Source organism: Setaria italica, chromosome VIII (assembly GCF_000263155.2).
Source record: "Setaria italica strain Yugu1 chromosome VIII, Setaria_italica_v2.0, whole genome shotgun sequence".
NCBI lineage: Eukaryota > Viridiplantae > Streptophyta > Magnoliopsida > Poales > Poaceae > Setaria > Setaria italica.
In genome coordinates, this window is record NC_028457.1 from 33,703,237 (window position 1) to 33,724,147 (window position 20,911).

The 20,911-nt window shown below is 45.2% G+C and overlaps 4 protein-coding genes across 4 annotated transcripts; 2 read left to right on the top strand and 2 right to left on the bottom strand.

Annotated features, from left to right (window-relative positions):
* The first annotated feature begins 1,489 nt into the window (after window positions 1–1,489).
* LOC101785341 (E3 ubiquitin-protein ligase Os04g0590900) lies at window positions 1,490–4,150 on the top strand. Its single transcript, XM_022829187.1, has 2 exons — window positions 1,490–3,041; window positions 3,302–4,150. Exon 1 carries the CDS (start codon window positions 1,737–1,739, stop codon window positions 2,934–2,936), a length of 1,200 nt encoding a protein of 399 aa, XP_022684922.1. The 5' UTR covers window positions 1,490–1,736; the 3' UTR covers window positions 2,937–3,041; window positions 3,302–4,150.
* A 144-nt stretch (window positions 4,151–4,294) lies between these two features.
* On the bottom strand, window positions 4,295–8,375 carry LOC101785744 (SEC12-like protein 2). The gene is made up of 10 exons (XM_004979641.2): window positions 7,969–8,375; window positions 7,781–7,875; window positions 6,921–7,071; window positions 5,864–5,955; window positions 5,673–5,772; window positions 5,492–5,567; window positions 5,281–5,401; window positions 5,056–5,172; window positions 4,914–4,981; window positions 4,295–4,825 (listed from the first exon to the last, which is right to left on the bottom strand). The coding sequence occupies exons 1-10, from the start codon at window positions 8,227–8,229 to the stop codon at window positions 4,725–4,727; spliced, it is 1,182 nt and encodes a 393-aa protein (XP_004979698.1). The 5' UTR covers window positions 8,230–8,375; the 3' UTR covers window positions 4,295–4,724.
* A 1,421-nt stretch (window positions 8,376–9,796) lies between these two features.
* LOC101786421 (serine--tRNA ligase, chloroplastic/mitochondrial) lies at window positions 9,797–15,297 on the top strand. The gene is made up of 10 exons (XM_004979642.3): window positions 9,797–10,043; window positions 10,113–10,294; window positions 11,831–11,924; window positions 11,995–12,143; window positions 12,219–12,311; window positions 13,087–13,266; window positions 13,831–13,997; window positions 14,337–14,471; window positions 14,572–14,665; window positions 14,753–15,297. Exons 1-10 carry the CDS (start codon window positions 9,878–9,880, stop codon window positions 15,032–15,034), a joined length of 1,542 nt encoding a protein of 513 aa, XP_004979699.1. The 5' UTR covers window positions 9,797–9,877; the 3' UTR covers window positions 15,035–15,297.
* A 2,115-nt stretch (window positions 15,298–17,412) lies between these two features.
* On the bottom strand, window positions 17,413–18,246 carry LOC101752799 (zein-alpha PMS1). Its single transcript, XM_004979645.1, has one exon. The coding sequence runs from the start codon at window positions 18,191–18,193 to the stop codon at window positions 17,471–17,473; it is 723 nt and encodes a 240-aa protein (XP_004979702.1). The 5' UTR covers window positions 18,194–18,246; the 3' UTR covers window positions 17,413–17,470.
* Between the last annotated feature and the right edge of the window lie 2,665 nt (window positions 18,247–20,911).

Consider the following 20,911-nt stretch of genomic DNA (forward strand, 5'->3'; position numbering starts at 1 on the left):
GAGGAGGATGGAGGGAGCAGAGGAAGGAGCTAAGCATAAGGGAGAGAGATAGCAATCGAAGAGATAATTAAAGGCCACCAGTGGATTTAGTCCCGGTTGGTGGTTTCAATCGAGATTAAAAGCTCTATTTTTGTTTTGGGTTGGAATTACCAACCAGGACTAAGAAGATTTTAAGAGAGGCTATGAAATTTATACCGGGACTAATGCTTCTATCTAAGGGGGTGTTTGCGAACACCCTGTTAAAGTTTAACACCTGTCACATCGGATGTTTGGATGCTAATTAGGAGTATTAAACATAGTCTAATTACAAAACTAATTGCACAACCCCTAGGCTAAATCGCGAGACGAATCTATTAAGCCTAATTAGTCCATGATTTGACAATGTGGTGCTACAGTAACCATTTGCTAATGATGGATTAATTAGGCTTAATAGATTCGTCTCGCGAATTAGCACATGGTTCTGCAATTAGTTTTATAATTAGCTCATGTTTAGTCCTATCCGATGTGACACTTTTAGGTCCAATTCGTTTCAAGATTTTTGTCGAAGGATCGAACGGCATACGACCTCCCATAGTCTCCGATTACGGGACCGTCGGGCACAAGCCGACAAGCGAGTAGCGACGACGACGGACACGAACGTAGAAGAGGGTGCTACGTGCGCGTCGTCAGCACGTGCACCATAGACCATACCATCGAAAAGCCTACCGGTCCAAAAATGTTAACATGGGAGGGCCTGAGCGCGCGAATTCAGCTGTGAGATTGCAGCCTGCTAGCACGGGCCAGGATACGGGTGCGGCTTCGTAATGGCAACGGCCAGCCACCAGGCACGTACCAAACCAGATCAACTGCCGTTATTGCACGGCTGCTCCCGTCCAATTCCCACGCCACGCGCTGTCCACGTCTTGCCTCTTGCAGGATGGAATTAAACGCTCAACCTCTTTATCAAAAAAAAAAATCTGATTATTTATGAGGCAGTTTTTATTCTTGGCGTATGATTACACGTACCTTCTTACCTGATTGATAGTCCTATTACATGAAAAAAAAAATCTTTTCTTCCACAGATACTATAATCAAAAATCTTATTTTATGAGGTATAAACACTTGACCTGAATGTTGAATTTCATCTCTGTATGTGAGGTGGAAAAGTACGTCGTTTCCTTGGAGAACCTTCCAATGCCCGTGATGAGAAGTGATCTCCATGGTCAAATGGTTTATTCCAATGCACCATTCAAAGTTTCAAACATGGCAGTAAAAATCTTCACATGTCTGAGCCATGGGGTTTGTTTTTCCAATAAAAAATCACCAAGAATTTTGGTTAGCACTCGCGTGAGACTGAGCCACTTCTAAACGTGGCATAAATAACGCAAAAGAAATGGTGTTTAATTAACAATGACTCTCTGTTGTCAATGTTGGAGCCTAGAACAAGATATTCACGAAATATCCTTTTCAACCCCTGCTTTTAAACTACACACAGATACATGCCCATCATGCATAGCTTATTAGTAACATCACAATCACCGTCAAATCGACCTTTTGAAATACAAATTTCGATAAAATTCAAGGGAAAAATATTTATCACTAAAAAAACCACTGCCACTTTTCACAGGTCACCCTTCTTCCACCACATCATCACATTCACACGCGAGTTGAACACAACGCCAAGTTGAGCAGCGCAACCACACACACACACCGTCTCGCACGGCCGGCTGAGGCGCGTCGAGGGGCAAGGCAAACCCATGCCGCCGCCGGAGGAGGAGAGGCCGCCGCTGCCGCGGCCGAAGCCGAAGCCAAAGCCGCCCAAGCCCGAGCCCAAGACGGGGCCGGAGCCGAATCCGAAGCCGAAGCCGCCGAGGCCGTTGCCGCAGCGGGAAGGGACCCCCGGCGGCGTTCCGGTCCTGCCGGTGCCGGACCCCTTCGCCTGCGCCAACAACTGCTCCGACTCATGCGCCTTCTACCGCCTCTGCCCGCCGCCGCCGCCGCCGCCGTCCCCCGCCGCCACCGTGCACATCAGTTCGGGCCGGCTGCCGACGCCGCTCATCGCGCTGTCGGCGTCCCTGCTCGCCGTCTCCGCCGTGCTCCTCCTCGCGCTGCTCGTCCACCGCCTGGTGCGGCGGCGGCGGCGGAGGCTGGCGCGGAACGCGGCGCTGGCGGCCCAGCACGATGCGGAGGGGGGCCATGTGCTGGCCGGTGCCGTGGCGGAGGGGTTGGGCGGCGACGAGGAGGAGGAGGAGGCCGACGGCGGTGGCGTGCACCACGTGTGGTACATACGGACCAAGGGGCTCGACGAGCGCGCCATCGCGGCGATCGCCGCGGTGGTGTACGATGCCGGCAAGAAGCGCGGCGCCGGCGCGGTGGACGACGGCGGCGACGGCAGCTGCGCGGTGTGCCTCGCCGAGTTCCGGGACGGCGAGACGCTGCGCCTGCTGCCGCGGTGCGGCCACGCGTTCCACCGCGGGTGCATCGACACCTGGCTCCGCGCCCACGTCAACTGCCCGCTCTGCCGCGCGCCCGTCCAGGTCGCCGCGGCCGCCGCCAGTTCCAACACCGTGCCTGGCGCGGCCACGGCGACGCCAGGGGGCGAGCGTCAGCCGGAGAGGAATCTTCGCGCCGACGGCGGCGTCGGTCAGACCGAGGAAACAGAGCGCGGCGGCGTGCCGGAGCGCGCCGCCGTCCGGCGGGCCGCGTCCATGGTGGCGCTACCGCGGCGGGCGTGGCCGGACGTCTCGTTCCGGGCGCCAGCGTCGAGCAGCGGGCGGGAGGGGGACATGACGGGGCTCGGCAAGATCATGAGGCTTCTGAAGTTCTCGGACTCCATGGAGATGACCGGCATCGGGGCAGGGCGGTCAGTTTCTTTCAGCGCCGGGAGCTGCCAGCACCCTCCGGCAAGGTCCGGGCCATCGGCCGCCGGCGTCAGCTCCGACGAGATGCCACGGTGAGCCGGTTGACGCCGGCGGCGGCGGCGATGAAGTGACCGTATAAAAGTGGCAACTTTGAAGCTTGGAGGGGTGAGGTTGGTGTTTGGTGTGGTACCACAAGGGAAGGTAAAAATGCAACCTTTCCTAGTTCCGTGTATGATTACTTGATTAGTACTGTATGCAGTAACAAGTAAATAACTCGAGTCTGTGCATACACCGCGGAGCGTCAGAAATTGTACAAAAGAATTCCTTACAAAGAAGAGGTTTTATATGTGCGAGATCACTGCTGTTCCTTACAAAAATTTACCCCACTGATCTCTAGTTTCTCTGAATCTATCGCGAAGAATCCGTCTCATGTGGCCATTTTGTATGTCCATGATCTTCAGCTGCCGGAGGAATCAGGAGTTCAGGATCATACTCTTTCAATTCACAGGCGCGAATATCGCTCTTTTCCGACACCATTGCCTCAAATTTCTAAAGATTCAGGTACAGGCACCATATAGCAATATAAATTGTACAACATGAAAGCAACTTTTGGTACATGCCATCCATGGAATTGGTTCTGTTCCAAATTGCAATCCAGCTGAATTGGATTCTGTTGCAACCATACTCACCAAAAGTTCACCAAAGCATTGTACCTGAAGAGCCTTGCTGGATTTGCCTGCCCAGCTCAGGATTGTGAAGAAAGCTCCAGCTGACAGGCCACCTTACCTACTGACGGGCCATGTCTCTGTCAGGGCACTAACACCGCGTTAAAAATGATGCTCCAGTTTGCAACGCTAATGGTGTGAGGTTAAAGTAGGCAGGGTAGACAGAGCCCAGTCACCTCAGAGGGCAGGGTGCATCAATTATTTGGACCGGACGGTTGTTGCAGGTCGTTGTTGGTCATCAAGTGAGATGTGGAAGTTGCAGTGTGCAAACTGTTGGCTGTGGATGAAGCTTCTGTGAGATGGAGTGACCAATTAGCTTCAAGTTTTGAAGTGCCTTTTCTTTTTTTATAAAAGCAAAAATTAGGTGTACCTCTCACAATTCATGTAGGTTTAGGATAAGGTCATGCGCAGTGCACATGTTGACCCATTTGGGATGTCTCTTTTTCAAGCTAGCTGTTTTGTGTGACTGCAGCATGTGCGTTCACCCATAAGTTTTATCTGTCTGTAGACTGCACGCCACTGCTGGGATACGTGTATAGTACCTAGCAGGGACAGTTAAGAAAGTTGACAACATTGACTATAATACATCGGCGTGTACAAAATATACTGCAGCAAACACATCAAAGGCAAGGACAAACCAACCCATACGGTTCCTTAAATCCGAACAAAGAGATGCAGAGCACAGTGGGACAACCCTTTTTCATCATCCAAGATTGGTCATCACATGCATAGGCACCAAGAGGCAATTTGCATTTTTTTTCTTCGTTAAAAGTAACTTTCATACAGCTTTAATAGGTCTATAAATTGTTTTGGCATACAAATACAAAATAAACTGTCGTTGAACTCTCTATATTGAACTCTTGGGGGCAATCTCCTCCTAACTTGGAGCAAGAAGAAACATAGCTACAGACAACTCTCGCAGCCATCAACTTACAAAACTTTTGACAACATGAGTGCATCCCCCCCTTTTTACACAAGCATGACAAGGTAAAGGCCTCAACACCTTTTGCTGTTTCGCTTACCTAGATACAATAGTGACAGTTGACCTAAGACAAAATTGCTCAATTCTAAAGCAATACCGCATATATCTCAAGCTGAGGATCAGTAATCACAAAGGCAAGTAAATGCGATATCAGTTGTGCCTGATCAAAAATCTATCTCAACGCGGCAAAATTGCCAAAAGCTCTGCCTTGTGTTGCATACAGTAGTATACCAAAATTGCTAGAATGATAACTAGTATCATAGGCCATACATTTGAACCTGTCAAGACAAAAGCATCCATTTTTAGAATAAGAATTGCAAAGAATGGCTGGGTGAAATAAATCTAAGAACCAAAGATGCCTCATACCATTACTCTTAGGGGACCCAACTGACGTCACTCTTGCAGTTGAGTCAAAGGAAGTTGACAGCAAGGTTCTGAAATGATGTAAACCAACTACATTGAGAAATTGCATTTTTGATTTTTAGGACTCAACTGAAGTAGATCTAACCTTGAATCCTGGGAGAAGCCCAGCGTAGTAACAATGCCAAGATGTGCCTTTTTAACTGTTATGAGTGTTCGCATATCTTTTGACCCTAGTACGATGACGGTTCCTTCAATTGTTCCACTGGGTATCAAGGGCAAAACATAAGATTTCCAAGAAAATACAGCCATGTTATCTCCTAAAGCTGAGTACCTAAATGGAATGATGGCAACAATATTATTCCATGCTCACATTGCCAGAAGAGCACCATCAGGTGACACAGCGAAAGCTGAAATAGCCTCACGAGTTATTTTCTTTGATCCAACTCTTGTCCATGAGGTAGTATCCCAAGATATTATTTTCCAATAGTCACCTAAAAATCAGCATTATTTTGTTATTGTCATGCTTCAAGCTCATTAACAAATGTGATTAGTAACAAGGTCAACTTAAATCTTAATGTCACCTTGCATTGCAGCTATAAATAAGACGTTACTATTGTCAGTCTTATTGGAGAATCTGCAGAATCCAAATATTTCTCCCTGGAAATGTACAGATCAGCAACTCACTTAAACAAGATACAAAATCATTAAATTAATGACATTGAATCGTTAAACTTATGAATTCTGTCAAAAAACAACACTCACTGCTTCTCTTGGGAGATTAGCTACAACTTCGGATGACAGCAAATCCCACACTTTACATGGACCACTGCTCCTATTCACAGCAAGAAACTTCTCATCGGTACTGAAAGCAGGTTTTAGAAGCACAAAAATTCCATCAGTATCTTGCAAATAATATTAATAAGGGAATATAAGTTTGATTGCCACTTCTTCACCTGAAACTAAGATCCTTAATTGAGGTTTTAATATCAGCTTCTGTGAGAACAGACTCCAAGGCAGGCCATTTGAAGACCCTTAAATGTCCGTCCTACAAAAATATAGAAACAAATGAAGACATGTCAATAATAAAACAATTCCAGTGCCATAACAGAACCTCCCTGAAACAAGAAACTATTAACAAATCCTCAAAGCATAAATGCAAGATCATGCTTAATAAAGTTATCACTTAAATGAAGGCAAACCATATTTGCATTACTATAATGTAAAAGCAAGGCCAAGTGTTAGGAATTTTCTGCCAGCAAGAAATGATTATTAAAAACCCGTCAACAATGGATAAACCTACAGAAACTGATAAGCATAGACTTGCTTAAATATAGCTTAAGGTGATGAAGCAATCACGTATAAAACAGTAGCCAATGAAATCTGGAAAAGCACATCTCAAGAACTACTCAAATGTTAGCTTGTCTCTCATGTTAAAGTGCTACAATTTTGTTCAATTACTAAAGACACCCTAGCTTTACATTCTTGCCAAAGAATTCTGTGCCATGAAGACCATGAAACAAGAAGAATCTCTTTGGCTAACATAAAAAGTATACAGCCACCTCTTCATAGAATCCTCCATAACAAATGTTGTCAATTTTGTCAAATGCTTGTTTAGTTGCTTAAACGAGTTAATTATGTGGCTACATTAGCAAGTATGCAAAAGTGTAGCTCATGATGACCACAGAATGTAGTGTACATTGCTAGCTGCATACGCCAGAAGAATAGCACCCCTACAAGCAACTAGATCTATCAGATCTTCGTAAGACATTGTTTGACTTTTGTGATGTCAGAATAAGCAGAACAAAAACGAATAATCATATCTTGCTTAGCTTATGAAATAAAGTTGAAAATAGAATAATTTCCAAACTAGGTACTTGAAGTACCTAGAGTGTTCCTTCAGATATATTCACAACAGAAAAGGAATAATACTCCTAAGGAACAAAAGTACTAAAATATCTACAAGAACTAGTAAACAGTAAAATCAATGAAAAAAATGCCATATTAACTTACCTCACCACCAGTGGCAAGTATTGAACCTTCTCCACTGAATGATACGGCCAACTGCAAACCAACATCTGTTAGCTCCGCTAATGCTTCCTGGTCAGCCTCCAAAGCTAGGTTACGTGGTTCGTCTCCTTCCTGTGATTCCCATCGATACAACCTACATGGGTGTTTTCATAGTTAAAACTACGGCAGGAAAAATTTACAAGTTAGAGGGAGGGGGAGGGGGGGGGGGGGGGGACATCCTCATTATCTTTTGCAGCTGCTACTTTCTGAACCACTAATTCATCAATAATAACTAAGCAAGCTGCATGGCCGAACAATGCTTCGAGATAGGCTACCAAAATACCAAACAGGACAGTAAATTAGATATAGAAGCAGGAACTAATCTAACATGCCTCAACCTGTTAAAGAAGAATCTTGCATGGAAAGGCTAGGCTACATAACAAGACAATTCACAAATACCACAATCCCCTTCAGGCCATGTCACTTGTTGCCAAAAAGAATCAACATCAGAAACTATCTTCTCGAATAGAATTGGCCTAGGCTACATTACAATGCATTCCTTGGAACCAAAAACAAAACACTATCACTAGTCACAACTTATTTGACAACCGAGTAGAATTTCACAAAACAATCCCAACTAACTATTCCGAGCTTAAGCAACACAGAAGCAGCAAATTAACTGATTACATTACCGACACAAGCCATAGAAGGATACAAATGTATCACATTTTGATCACCAACACAAATCAGAATTCACAACCAACAAGTACCAATATCAAGCAACAGGAGCAGACGCACACGGCGTACGTGCGCATCGAGTATGGAACTCCAAGGACGTGACCCGAGGCGAGGAGGGCACCAACCTGCATCCGTTGGGGAAGGCGCAGACCACGCCGTCGCCGCGCGGGTGGACGGCCATCCTATACGGCACCTCCTCCTCGGTGTTGACCTCAACAACCTGCCCAACACCGCCACGAGACACCAGATAAGCACGGGATCCTCACACACGGCCTAGATCGGCGCAGGATCTGGGATGGGACGGATCGCTCACCGCTTCAGGGGAGAGAGCCGCCTCTTCCCCCGCCGCAGCGGCGGGGTCCAGCGCGGCCACGACGAGCTTGTTGGGCACGCCGCTCCGGCCCTCCCCGCCGCCGCCGCCGAGGGCGGCCATCGGGGGCGGCGGAGGGGAAGAGGAGGCGGCATCCGCGTCCGCATCGGTGGCGGGAGGGTCCGGATTGACGATGTGGGCGAGGGGGAGCCAGGCGGCGCAGTAGATCGGGAACCCGTAGGACTGCCCGCCGCGGGCCGCCATCGCCGCCGGCCTGCGGGGGAGATGGGTGATGTCGGTGGTGGTGGTCGCCGGAGAACGCGCGGCTGACGGTGGGGGAGGTGTGCGCGTGCGGAGGTGATGGCGTGACGCTGATGCGGTTGTGCAAAGGATGCGTTCTTGGTTGACCACTTGACCTTTCCCCTCTAAAAAAGTGTTTCCAACGAGGATCTTGGTCAAATGTTAGTGTTAGTACACCAAAAAGTTAACAAAATCTAAAAAAACTTGGAAAGCTAAATACAAGTTTTTTTATTTCTAAATTGATCCTCATTTCATATTTTAAATATAAAATATAATATGTTTGGTTGTTTGCTTTATGTTCTAGCCCTTTTATATGCCTTTTCTTGTGTGTCGATTTAACATTCTTGTAAACACATAGCATGGTATGCCAAATTTATGAATTAAGAAAAAGTTGAGACGATTATAAAGAAAATACTTGACTTTGTGATGTTTGCTCAACAAGCTTTGTAGATTATTTGTATGCCAAATAATTATTCAAATACCTACTATATATACACACTGTATTTCCTTCTTCCAGAGATCCTTTTTCTAATTTATAACAATAATAATTATAGAATAATAAAGGCTTACCTTAGCATTGTCTTATTACAAAGTAATTCTGTCACAACAAAATGATTTCACAAGTAGGGATGAAAATGTGAAAATGGATATCCGAATTATCTGAATCCGTATCCACTAAAACGACAAATATGGATATTCGTATTCATAAACGAATTTAATGTGGTACTAAAATGGATACATTTGAATTCGTTTTTCTTGATTTTTTCTATCCGATTCCACATTTGTATTCGACATATCCGACCATATGAAACTGCTAGTTATCTCTATAACTAATGATAAATAATGTTACTTTAAATATTAATAATGACAGTATATCATTCAAAATTCAAATTTTATTTTTATAACTAATAGTTAATTATATTAATTTTTTATTACTAATATTGTACCCATAAAACTATTTAAAATTTATCTCTAATTTTAGTGACCAATGCCATTAAATTTATATAATAAATATATGTGAGTATTAATTTTATTTTTAAATACTCTAGTTTATCTATTTATTAATAAAAACATTTTTGTACAATTTTTATTATTCATTGATAAATGTTTATATTTATTGAAATATATATTTATCCATATATTATTGTTTCATAGATTGCACTAAAATCAAATAATTATTAATTAATGCAGTATTTTCATGAGCAATTTTTGTTTGCACTTACTCATACTTTGGTCTCTACTTGTATAAAAGTTTTGTTATTACAACCATCAACACATAAACTAGATAGATGTTATCTTCAAACCGAGTAAATATTCGATGGATATCTGAATTAAAGACATTTATTTTGTATTTGTATTTGAAAATATCGTAATTTGTATTCGACTTAAATGTGATAAAAATACTATCCGATGCGAATTGGATCCGAATTTCATCCGTATTCACAAGCACAGCGATGAGCGATCTCATCGACCTGTCTGATCGGACGGTTAGCATTCACCGTTGCCATTGCCAAGTCGCTGCCCCGTGCGCCCCAAAAACCCCACCTTTTCTTATCCCCGTCACCTATCCGCCGGCCCGCCGCCCGCCGGCCACCTCCACCTCGCCGGCGAGATGCTGACCTGCGGCCGCTTCCTCTCCTCATCCGCCGCCACAACCACAGCTTCCTTTTCTCCGCTCCGGACCCTGACCCGCTCCCTCCTCCGCCGCCCCCATCCCCGCCTCCTCTTCTGCTCCTCCGCCGCCGCCGCCACGACCGCCGTCGAGCCCGACACCAAAGGTAAGAGCTTTAGCCTTCATTCGTTGATTCGTTCGTAGCCGGACATCTAAGCTTCGGTTTTGGCTGCAGTCGGCAGCGGCGCGGGTGCAGGTGGAGGTGGTGCGGTGAGGCCGCAGTGGAAGGCGTCGATTGACTTCAAATGGATCCGGGACAACCGGGACGCCGTCGCTGACAACATCCGGAGCAGGAACTCCGCTGCGAACCTCGACCTCGTCCTGAAGCTCTATGACCAGTACCTCGCGCTGCAGAAGGTCAGGAGCTTTCACAATGTCGTAGCTCTTTGTTCCAATTGCTCAAGCTGTCTGATTGTGCTTCGTTAGATTGGGCAATAGTCCAACTGAAAGCTTGCACTGTGAGTAGTTCATGTTCTAGTGCGTGGATTATGATGCCTTCGAGTGGTGTGCAGATGGTTGCTACAATTTTCATGGAATCCCAATTTTCTTCTGAATTTACTTTTAAACTGTTGTTTCAACTGTCCAATGGTATGGTTGACAAACTAAGCTTGTACCTTGTGGTATCCTTCTGGCTAGCAAAAATTAGAAACTGAAGTTAAAAATTGGACATAAATCGTGATGTTTATTTGTAGCAAAGATAATTTTGTGTTTAGCATAAGTCACAGTTTTTTTATACATTAGATTGACATTCAACCACATAGCCCACTAATTCCGTGCAAATTCAATGCTCACTAAAGGTGATTTAGAGTTGACAAACCCATTGCCCGTGAAAGTTGAATGTAGGAACTCATACTGTCCTGGTGCTTGTTATGGAGCTCTTCCAGACATACCTTATAATAATGCATTGATGTTATGTCAACATTGAATTATAATGAATATGTACGTGCAAATTCAATGCTCACTAAAGGTGATTTAGAGCGGACAAACCCATTGCCCGTGAAAGTTGAATGTAGGAACTCATACTGACCTGGTGCTTGTTATGGAGCTCTTCCAGACATACCTTATAATAATGCATTGATGTTATGTCAACATTGAATTATTATGAATATGTACATATTCTTGAAAGCTCAACCTTTAGATGGCTTTGTTTTTGTTTTTTCTGAATTGAGTCTGTCCTCCATTTCCATTAACAAGAACGGAAATACAACAGAGTTTTAGAGTTTACAGCAATGACATAGAAAGAGAGACAGTTTGACCTCTAACCGCATCTTACCTCTAGTGTAATCGTTACCTGTTTCAGGTAGAGACACTACTAACAAGTAAGATCAAAGAAACCCATTAGGCACGCCTATTAAAATTTGAAAGCTATGTAACCAAAACATGACAGAAACTACACAGGTCTATTGGCGACGATGCTTCCAGTTTCATCCCAATTGCCATCTTCTGTGTTCAGCTGAATGATCTGTATTGTTCCAATCATGCCCCAGAGTTCTCCTGTGCCCGATTTTAGGTGGCTTTGGTTGACCCTTAACTGATTTAAGACTGTCCTCTTGTCAATTTGTCTTTTATGATAGCAAAGCTAAATTGCGAAAATTTTAAGATCCTCAGGTTCTTAGTGCTTGTTCATGTGCAATTTTGTTAATGGTGTACATCTGCTAGTTCCCTTTAAATAGTTCCTTTATAAAAGTTTTATCTTCTGCTGAGGACATATATAATAGTTAAACATGTTTCTATACACACAATTGCTGAACACAGTTGGTTATTCAGTTCCAGACTGTTCCTTTTTTTTTCAAAAGTGCGGCAGATTTTCCATGAGAGTTTATTAGAAGTTCCAGACTGTAATATGGTGGTAACAGAAACATGGCAACAATTTCTAATTATGACAGATGGCAGGAGGTTGAACGGCTCCGAGCTGAAAGAAATGCAGTTGCTAACAAGATGAAAGGGAAACTAGACCCATCTGTGCGCCAAGCCCTTGTTGAAGAAGGTATAATAAACACTTTTTAAAGTTCGAGCAGGAAGTTAAGGATTTTTTTTACTTATTTGAGTTTTTACAGGCAAGAACCTGAAAGAGGCACTTATTGGACTTGAAGAGGATCTTGTTGAGCTGACCGATAAGCTTCAACTTGAAGCACAAAGTATTCCTAACGCTACACATCCAGATGTTCCTGTAGGCGGTGAGGAAAGCTCTGTTGTCAGGAAGGAGGTAGCGTGTTGCTGTATATATTTCCTGCTGCCTTCACTTTGTAGATCAATAATTTCTTTTGTTTGAACTGTGTAGGTAGGAAGTCAGAGGAGCTTCAATTTCACAATCAAAGATCACCTTCAGCTGGGAAAGGAACTTGATTTATTTGATTTTGATGCAGCAGCTGAGGTATAGCTCTGACAACTTTACTTCCACTCTATATTTAAAGAGTGAATTCCCTCAATGCCATTGGAATTTATAACGATTCCCTCAATGCCATCGAAATTTTTCTCTTCCCCGCACTGCCATTGTTTCTAATTTCTTTTCCCTTCATTGCCATTCGGTTAGATTCTCCATCCATATGACACTGACAACGTGGCCCCACTGGAACCTTATCTATATAACCATTGACGGAATCGAGTTCTATTAGCAATCGGCGTTCTCGGCTCACCGAGGTCATCTGGCCAGACAGCCCCGCCGCCGCGGTCGTCATGGCCAGGTTTGAGGCCGCGTCTGGGATCCCCGGCATCGTCGGCGCTGTCTGCACCACGCGCGTCCTCATCGTCGCGCCCAAGGCCAATGTTGCCGCGTACACGTACGCCTCTAGTGGAGAGGACGAGCTGAGACGGAAAATCTAACGGAATGGCAATGAAGGGAAAGGAAATTAGAATTAGTGGTAGTGAGTTGAAGAGAAAAATATCGATGGCATTGAGGGCATCGTTATAAATTCCAACGGCATTGAGGGAATTCACTCATATTTAAACACATTCTAGAAAGTTGTTGACTAAGAGGTTTGTTGGGACTTGGGACACCCAAAGTCAAACTGCATGACATTAAGTAAATAGGTCTGAAATTCTCTATGAAAATGGATCTAGTTAGTTTGTCTATGTTATGAAATTCTTATAAAAGTGGATGTATTGTTGGGTCTTTCTTTTTTACAAAAGATCCATACTGTGTTGCACAGGTCAGTGGTTCAAAGTTCTACTACTTAAAGAATGAAGCTGTTTTGTTGGAGATGGCTCTTGTAAATTGGGCTATCTCGGAGGTCGCAAAGAAGGGTTTCACACCACTCATAACTCCAGAGATTGTACGGTCATCTGTTGTTGAGAAATGCGGCTTCCAGCCAAGGGCCCAAAATACTCAGGTATGATCTCCCTTGTTAAGCATAGTATTCACTATTAATTATTTATATCATAAATGGCATGAGAATAGCCACTCAAGCACCCCTTTGGTCTAATGACTAGTTTTTGTTATTGTCATATGTTTGCATTATCAACTGTTTGGTATTGTGGAGTATTCCCTGTGATCACAAAAGTTTTTCTGTTTTGGGCATCTATGGAGTCTCCAAAACATAAGATTAGCCACTAATTCTGTTATAATATATTTATTAAAAAGTAACAGGGAAGTCTTAATAGTTTGAAAAGTGGAACTACTTTTCAAGATGACTCTAATCCTATCATTTCAAATCTTCAATCTCAAAATTCAAAAGGATATCAAGAGCCAAATTTTATAAAACTTGACCACACGTGTCCCAAAATTTCACCCTTTACTGAGTAGGAGTATTTGTTTGCCCCTGATGTGCCCTCTAGGTTTCTGTGGCATTCTTTGCTGTTCAAATTTCAATACCTTCGTTTCTCTTCCTCAGAAGGGTACATTTGAGTTCTTGTTTTACTGATGCTAATATGATCTCTTGCACTCTGCTGTGTAGGTCTATTCAATTGAGAACAGCGATCAGTGTCTCATTGGAACTGCTGAAATTCCTGTTGGAGGCATCCACATGGACTCAATACTTCTCGAATCTGCTTTGCCTTTAAAATATGTAGCCTATTCACACTGTTTCCGCACGGAAGCTGGTGCAGCAGGTGCTGCTACTAGGTTAGTCTGTTCTCCTTTCGCCTTAAAGATTATGACTGATTGAGTTTATTGATTTATGAAATTTCAGCATAGCATGAAAAAGTAGGTGTAGTGAGATTATGTGGTTCAATTTTTTTGATTTGATTTATGAAATTTCACCATAGCATGAAAAAGTAGGTGTAGTGAGATTATGTGGTGGTTCTATTTTTTGATGGCATAAAACAGTAATTGATAAGCAGTCTATTTTTTGATGGCATAAAACAGTAATTGATAAGCAGACTTTTCACTTGCTCTGCATTGAGATTTATTTTACAGTGCCTTTGTAAAGTTGCTACGTTTATGTCCTTTTATCCTGAACAGGGGCCTCTATCGAGTACATCAATTTAGCAAGGTTGAGATGTTCATATTCTGTCGACCAGAGGAAAGTGACAAATGGCATGAAGAACTAATTACGATTGAAGAGGATCTTTATGCATCACTTGGACTTCATTTCAAGTACATCCTGTTCCTTTTAATTTGTGTGCCTTATCTGTTTTGGAGATGGAATTTCATTGACACGAGTGTAATACCAATGCCAATATTCTTTTTTTAATAGAACTTTGGATATGGCAACTGGGGATTTGGGTGCACCAGCTTACCGGAAATTTGACATTGAGGCGTGGATGCCAGGCCTAGAGCGATATGGTGAGGTAAGGGTTCCAGGCCTCTACATCTACCGTTTCCTGCTCATCCCATTTCATTCAGTCTTTTTGATAGTTCGTGATGAAAACTTGCAGATCTCCAGTGCATCTAACTGCACAGACTATCAAAGTAGGCGGCTAGGCATCCGTTATCGTCCAGCACCCACAGAGCCTCCACCGGCGAACGCCAAGAAAGTGAAGGCAGCTGGCGGGCCAACTCAATTTGTCCATACACTCAACGCAACAGCTGTTGCAGTGCCTCGTCTGATAGTATGCATTCTGGAGAATTTTCAACAGGACGACGGGTCGATTGTGATTCCAGAGCCTCTAAGACCCTTCATGGGTGGACTCGAGGTGCTCACCCCAAAATCTAAGTGACCTACAGTCACCCACAGTTGAGCTTGCGGTATCCGTGAAAAATTGAGCTGGATGGATAACGTAGAAATGAACTGAGGGTCATTTGAGTTTTGTGATTTGGGCTCCTGTTTCATAACATGCCTTAAATGGTCTTTTTTCTTTTCGTTCTTGAATTCATGTAAGCTAGCACAGATTATATTGTCCACCTACTCTGCATAGCATTTACAAAGATTATGCCTTCACTTTGACGTGAAAGAATGAAAACTGGCACATCTTTTGGTACATGGATCGGACCACCTAGTCTCCTTGAAGCACGTCTGTGTGTTTTTCTTCTTTCGAAGATCTAGCAATGGAATGCTGAGGGAAAAGAAGTACAAGAATGGAGCTTCTGAAACTTTGATAATTTCTTCACCAGGAAACTTTGGTAACTTCTCAAAGATCTAGCAAGGGTCTGCCGACCGAAAAGGAGTCCAGATCGAGCCGGAGTCTCGATTCCTGATTGGATTGGAAAAGAGACGACGGACGCCGAGATTGATCATATCCCTAACCTAGCTCTGCCTCTAAGCTACAAAGGTCGAGTGCGAGGCTAACCGCCGCGGATCGATTGAGTCCTCATCGCAATGAAGAAACACAAAGCATCGAGCTCACGGCGCGCGGAGGCGCAATAATGGGGCCGAAGCGAAAGCGACGACGATTGCTGCAACTGGCCGCAACGGCGGCGGCGACGGGGCTCCGACGGCGGTGAAGGCGGTGGCATTGCCGGTGGAGTTCCTCAGGTGGTTCCTGGCGCAGAGCAGCGAGGACTACCGCGTCCCGGCCCTCGACGACTACTCGCCGTCGCTGGGACGCCGCCGAGGAGCGGGAGACGACGGTCCGCCGGGTGAGCGCCGACGTCCAGGCCACGAAGGAGGGCTTCGCCGCGTTCCATGCTTGGGTCCGCGGCGTCGCCGACAAGGACGGCCGCGTCGTGCTCGGGCGCACGTCCAACCCCCGGGAGCTGCAGGAGATCATCGACGGCGAGTGGGCAGAAGCGAGGTGGGAGCTCGGCATGGGGGATGGAGATGGAGTTGTCGCCGGTTCTGATGACGCTGCCGGCAAGGAGGACGGTGAGGGCGCCATGGCGTCGTCGTCGTCATCGTCCAAGATGATGAGGGTCCCACGCGGCCCGCATCTGCCAACCCTGTCGATCTACCTGTCTCTGATCTACAAGCGCATGACATGCGTGATCGCTTCAGCTTATTCAGCCAGCTTAACAGTATTTTCCTCTCACAACAAATCAGCCGTTTCAGCTTTTCAGCCAGCTTATAAGCTGAAGCGAACAGGCCCGGTTAGGGTCGTTCATGCCACGTATATCCATGTCGTATCTAACTTAGGCAGTCTCGGTGGGAGTTTCCTGATTCATGGTCAATAAATTCCATACCACATGAGCAATTTTGCTGATTTGGTAAGGTCGTAAAGTAAGGTCTTTACGAGGAGATTCCATTGGCATCCAAAATCCCCTACTTGAGTGAAGTGGTTATGCTCGGAGTTACTTTCACGCTTCATGATATTTGTATTTCTTAATATATACTTAAAAGGGACTGTCTACTGGTAACCCGGGTGTTATTCTGGCCACAATCACCCGGGTGATTTGTAGGGGAATAACACCCGGTTTTGAACTGGAAAAAAATCCAGGTGCTGCAAAAGAGATCTGTCACCTGAAAGTTCTGACCCTAAGATTCTGATCAGACGATTAACAAAAAAGATTATATAAACAAGGAAAAGCAAAATAGCTGAACATATTTTTTCTATGATCAGCCATAGAACAAATAATTCTGGGTTAGTGGAAACTCTAAAGATGCAAACACAGCATGCAAATTTACACAGATTTAAAATTACGCAATATACAAATTGAAATTACAGTAACAATGTTACTGTAAGTATAGTGTAAATCATTAAGAATCCTAATGTATATGCAATCCAAAAGTTAGTTACTAATATAATGTATAACGAAAGGAGAGAGGCAGGAGAGATCCTTGGCAGGCAGGCAGAGGGTTTGAATGAGGAGCAGGTCCGGTCGTCAGACCGCAAACTGCTGCCAAAAAATTAAATGCGCTGCGATCTCGCAAAGATAGGATAGCACCCCCCACCGCTGTGTCTACTGGTACTCCGACTCGCAATAATCACGGGGCGGCGTACCCGCCGCCTGCAGAAAAGAAGCCCAACTTTGATTTGGATCAGAACGGAGGAAAAAAAACAGATCGTCAGATCGGACGGTGCCAAATTCAGGTGACAGGAGTTCGTGAATCACCCAAGCAACGTATAGCTTTTCCCCTTTAAAAAAGTATGTCAACCTATGTACGATGTAGAGTTACTAGTCGTGACGAAACAAACATTTACCAAACACACTTGAGCAGATAGATCAATCAACACTTTCCTTCTTCCTTATTTATTATAGAAGTACAATTCATAATTGATCTAGAAAAGGCCAGAACCAATGATTGGTTGCTGCAAGAAAGCGGCAGGGTTCATCGTAGCAAGTGGGTTGATACGCAGTAGCTGCTGTTGTTGCCATAAGGCAGTGGGGTTCATCGCAGCAAGTGGGTTGATGCGCAGTAGCTGTTGTTGTTGCCAGAAAGTGGCGGGGTTCATCGCAGCAACTGGGTTGACACGCAATAGCTGCTGTTGTTGCCAGAATGCGGCGGGGTTCATCGCAGAAAATGGGTTGACACGTAGTAGCTGTTGTTGTTGCCAGAAGGCGGCGGGGTTGCCAACAGCAAGTGGGTTGAGTGGAAGCAGCTGCTGTTGCTGCAAGTAGGCATTCTCCACGGCTAGCTGGTTGAATGGAAGCAGCTGTTGGTGTTGCCAGTATGCGGCGGGGCTAGCCAAGGATAGTCGGCTGAATGGTGAAAGCACCTGGTGTTGTTGTGCCATGATGCTCTGTAATGTCAAATGCGCCAAGTATTGCTGCTGCAATAGGGCGGACTGTTGTTGTAAGAACACGGCCGGTGATGATAAGATGCTTGCCGCGAGAGCCTGTTGTAGCCTGCAGGATTGCACAATTGGGTTTCCATATCCCAGTGCTGTCACATGAGGGAGGTACTGGGGAATAGCGGCAGAGCACTGCGGAATAAGGACGGCAGTTGCAGCGCTAGCTGAAAGAGCAAGGAGCACAAGCAGGGTACATATCTTGGCCACCATTGTTGCCACTACGAGGCTGCTAGTGGGGTTTCAATTTCTGAGTTGCTAATGGGTCTTAATGAAATGGGTGATAGATTGGCTACATATCCGGGACCTATTTATACTCTTGAGAGATCATATAGCTCTAGCATGATTTTTGCTTTTCCTAAGCAAATTATTATCTAGATAACCAAGCCATGACATGGTATCTAGTCAATTTCAACATTTAGTGATTAATTTTCTTAGGTTGTACGGTATGTGTTGGCAACAAAATATGCACTTAATAAAAGGAAAAAAGTGACTTTTCTTGTTGGTATTTTCTTGATACCGTGGGTGACAATATCATCACAAGTTCACCATAAGACATGTGAAGGCATCGGTCACATCATACGCATTCCACTTTATTAAAGAGAGTCTGTAAAGTTGTGATATGGTGATGTGGATCTAAATCTTTTTAAGCTGAATTTGTCACCTATCTAAAGTAGGATATGTTCCAAGAGCCATTACTCATGGATGAAAGGGATAAGGAGACACATTGTTGAGTGAAAAATACGCTATGACGAAAAGAACCCCAAACATAATCTAAGAAAGGGAAGGCAGCTGGCGGGCCAACTCAATTTATCCATACACTCAACGCAAGAGCTATCTTTTTTAGCTATCTTTTTTTTGACTGAAGTTAGTAGGAGAAACCCAACCTATTTTTTGTACATTTTTTTATTCTAGATCACTTTAATTTGCTCCCACGGAGAGTCGAACCACGGTACTAGAGGCTCCTCTTCTGATAGCGTGCATTCTGGAGAATTTTCAGTAGGAAGACGGGTCGATTGTGATTCAAGAGCCTCTAAGGCCAATCTCCGTGCACAGTTTCATTGCACTGAGTCTGATGGATTTTATGGGGATGAAATTGCTCTCTCATCTAATGAAACTTTCTCTCCTCTCTTAATGATCCTGCCAAGTTAGCAAAATTGCTAATGTACCATAGAATTTAATGCTAATGAAACTCACATGAAATCCACTATTGAGACTGGCATAATAAGACCCTTTGTGGGTGGACTCAAGGTGCTCACCCCAAAATCCAAGTGATCACCTACACAGTCACCCACTGTTAAGCTTGCGGTATCCGTGAAAAATTGAGCTGGATGGATAACATACGAGTGAACCGTGGGTCAGTAGAATATTGAGTTTTGTGATTCGGGCTGTTGTTTCATGACGTGTCCTAAATGGCCTTGTTTTTGTTCTCGAATTCATGTAAAGCTATCACAACATTAGATTGGCCGCCTACTCTGCGTAGCATTACAAAGATTATGCCTTCAATAATAGTTCGCTTTGAGGTGGAAGAATGGAAACATGTGCACCATCTTTTCATTCGTTCAGCTTTTACTTCTAGTTCTCCTTCGAACTTACGGTAAAAAGGCGAAGGTACAAAAAAATAAATTTTCTGAAACCTTTGATAAATCTCTTCATCACCATGAAAGTGGAACAATGTGTCCCGACCCAAAAAGGAGTCCAGATCGAGCCGGGATTCATTGTTCCTGGATTCGAATTTCGAAAGGAGAGGTCGCACACTGATTGACCCCGTAGGCCATAGCCTCCTCGCACTGCCTCTTTCTTGCTAAAAAAGTCGAGGGCGAGGCACACCGCCGCGGTTCGATCGTGTACTCATCCCAATGTAGAAAAACAAAGCATTGAGTTCATCACGACGTAGGCGCAATAATGGGGCCGAAGCGAAAGCGACGACGACTGCCGCTACTGGGAGCAACGGGGGCGGCGACGGGGGCCTCCGACAGCGGTGGCCTTGACGGTGGAGTTCCTCAGGTGGTTCCTGGCGCAGAGCAGCGAGGACTACCACGTCCCGGCCCTCGACCGACGACTGCTCGCCGTCGCCGGACGCCGCCGCCGAGGAGAGGGAGACGACGGTCCGCCGGGTGAACACCGACGTCCAGGCCACGAAGGACGGCTTCGCCGCCTTCCAGGCCTGGGTCCACGGCGTCGTCGACAAGGACAGCCGCGTCATGCTCGGGCGCACGTCCAACCCCCGGGGACTGCAGGAGATCATCGTCGCCGAGTGGTCGGAGGTGAGCGGGAGCTCAGCATGGGGGATGGAGATGGAGTCGTCTTCGTCGGTTCTGATGACGCCGCCTTCCAGGAGGACGGTGAGGGCGCCATGGCGTCGTCGTCATCGTCGTCCAAGATGAGGGTCCCACGCGGCCCGCATCTGCAAACTCTGTCGATCTACCTGTCTCTTATCTACCAGCGCATGACATAAGTTTTTGGTTAGTGTCGTCCATGTCATGTGACTTCTATCCATGTCCTGCCTAAGTTTGGGATTGATTATCGACGAGCACCACGTGTGAATCTGTGATGCATGAGCACTCACACGGAGTTTAAGAAGCTATCTTGATGTCTATGCTACGTTATTCACTATGTTAGAAATGATTTGGGCTGGCACATTGAAATTAGTATGTTGACAGGTAGAATTAGCACCTGCCAGCATAAAGGTGACGGGACTGCCGGGCTAGTGCCTGCCAGCACAGATGGCTCTGTGCCGGTGAGCTATCTAAGCATCCGCCAGCACAGAGCCATCTACTTATCTCTCTCCAGGAGCGACGCTGGCCGCCCATCCTTATCTTCATTTTATCCAGGAGCACAGAGTCATCCTTATCTACTTCGGTGGGCGGCGGGTGAGGGTGGGAGCGGTGGCCGGTGGGGTGGGCCCGGGCGCGGCTTCGGCAGGAGCGG

Excerpts from the sequence above, each read along its gene's own strand:
- LOC101785341 (XM_022829187.1), top strand. The coding sequence starts at position 1,737 with ATGCCGCCGCCGGAGGAGGAGAGGCCGCCGCTGCCGCGGCCGAAGCCG.
- LOC101785744 (XM_004979641.2), bottom strand. The coding sequence starts at position 8,229 with ATGGCGGCCCGCGGCGGGCAGTCCTACGGGTTCCCGATCTACTGCGCC. Across the intron at positions 7,876-7,968 it reads CGGCTCTCTCCCCTGAAGCG|GTTGTTGAGGTCAACACCGA; the intron begins GTGAGCGATCCG and ends GGTGTTGGGCAG. Across the intron at positions 5,568-5,672 it reads CTAATCTCCCAAGAGAAGCA|GGAGAAATATTTGGATTCTG; the intron begins GTGAGTGTTGTT and ends GTACATTTCCAG.
- LOC101786421 (XM_004979642.3), top strand. The coding sequence starts at position 9,878 with ATGCTGACCTGCGGCCGCTTCCTCTCCTCATCCGCCGCCACAACCACA. Across the intron at positions 12,312-13,086 it reads ATTTTGATGCAGCAGCTGAG|GTCAGTGGTTCAAAGTTCTA; the intron begins GTATAGCTCTGA and ends TGTGTTGCACAG. Across the intron at positions 14,472-14,571 it reads TCACTTGGACTTCATTTCAA|AACTTTGGATATGGCAACTG; the intron begins GTACATCCTGTT and ends TTTTTTTAATAG.
- LOC101752799 (XM_004979645.1), bottom strand. The coding sequence starts at position 18,193 with ATGGTGGCCAAGATATGTACCCTGCTTGTGCTCCTTGCTCTTTCAGCT.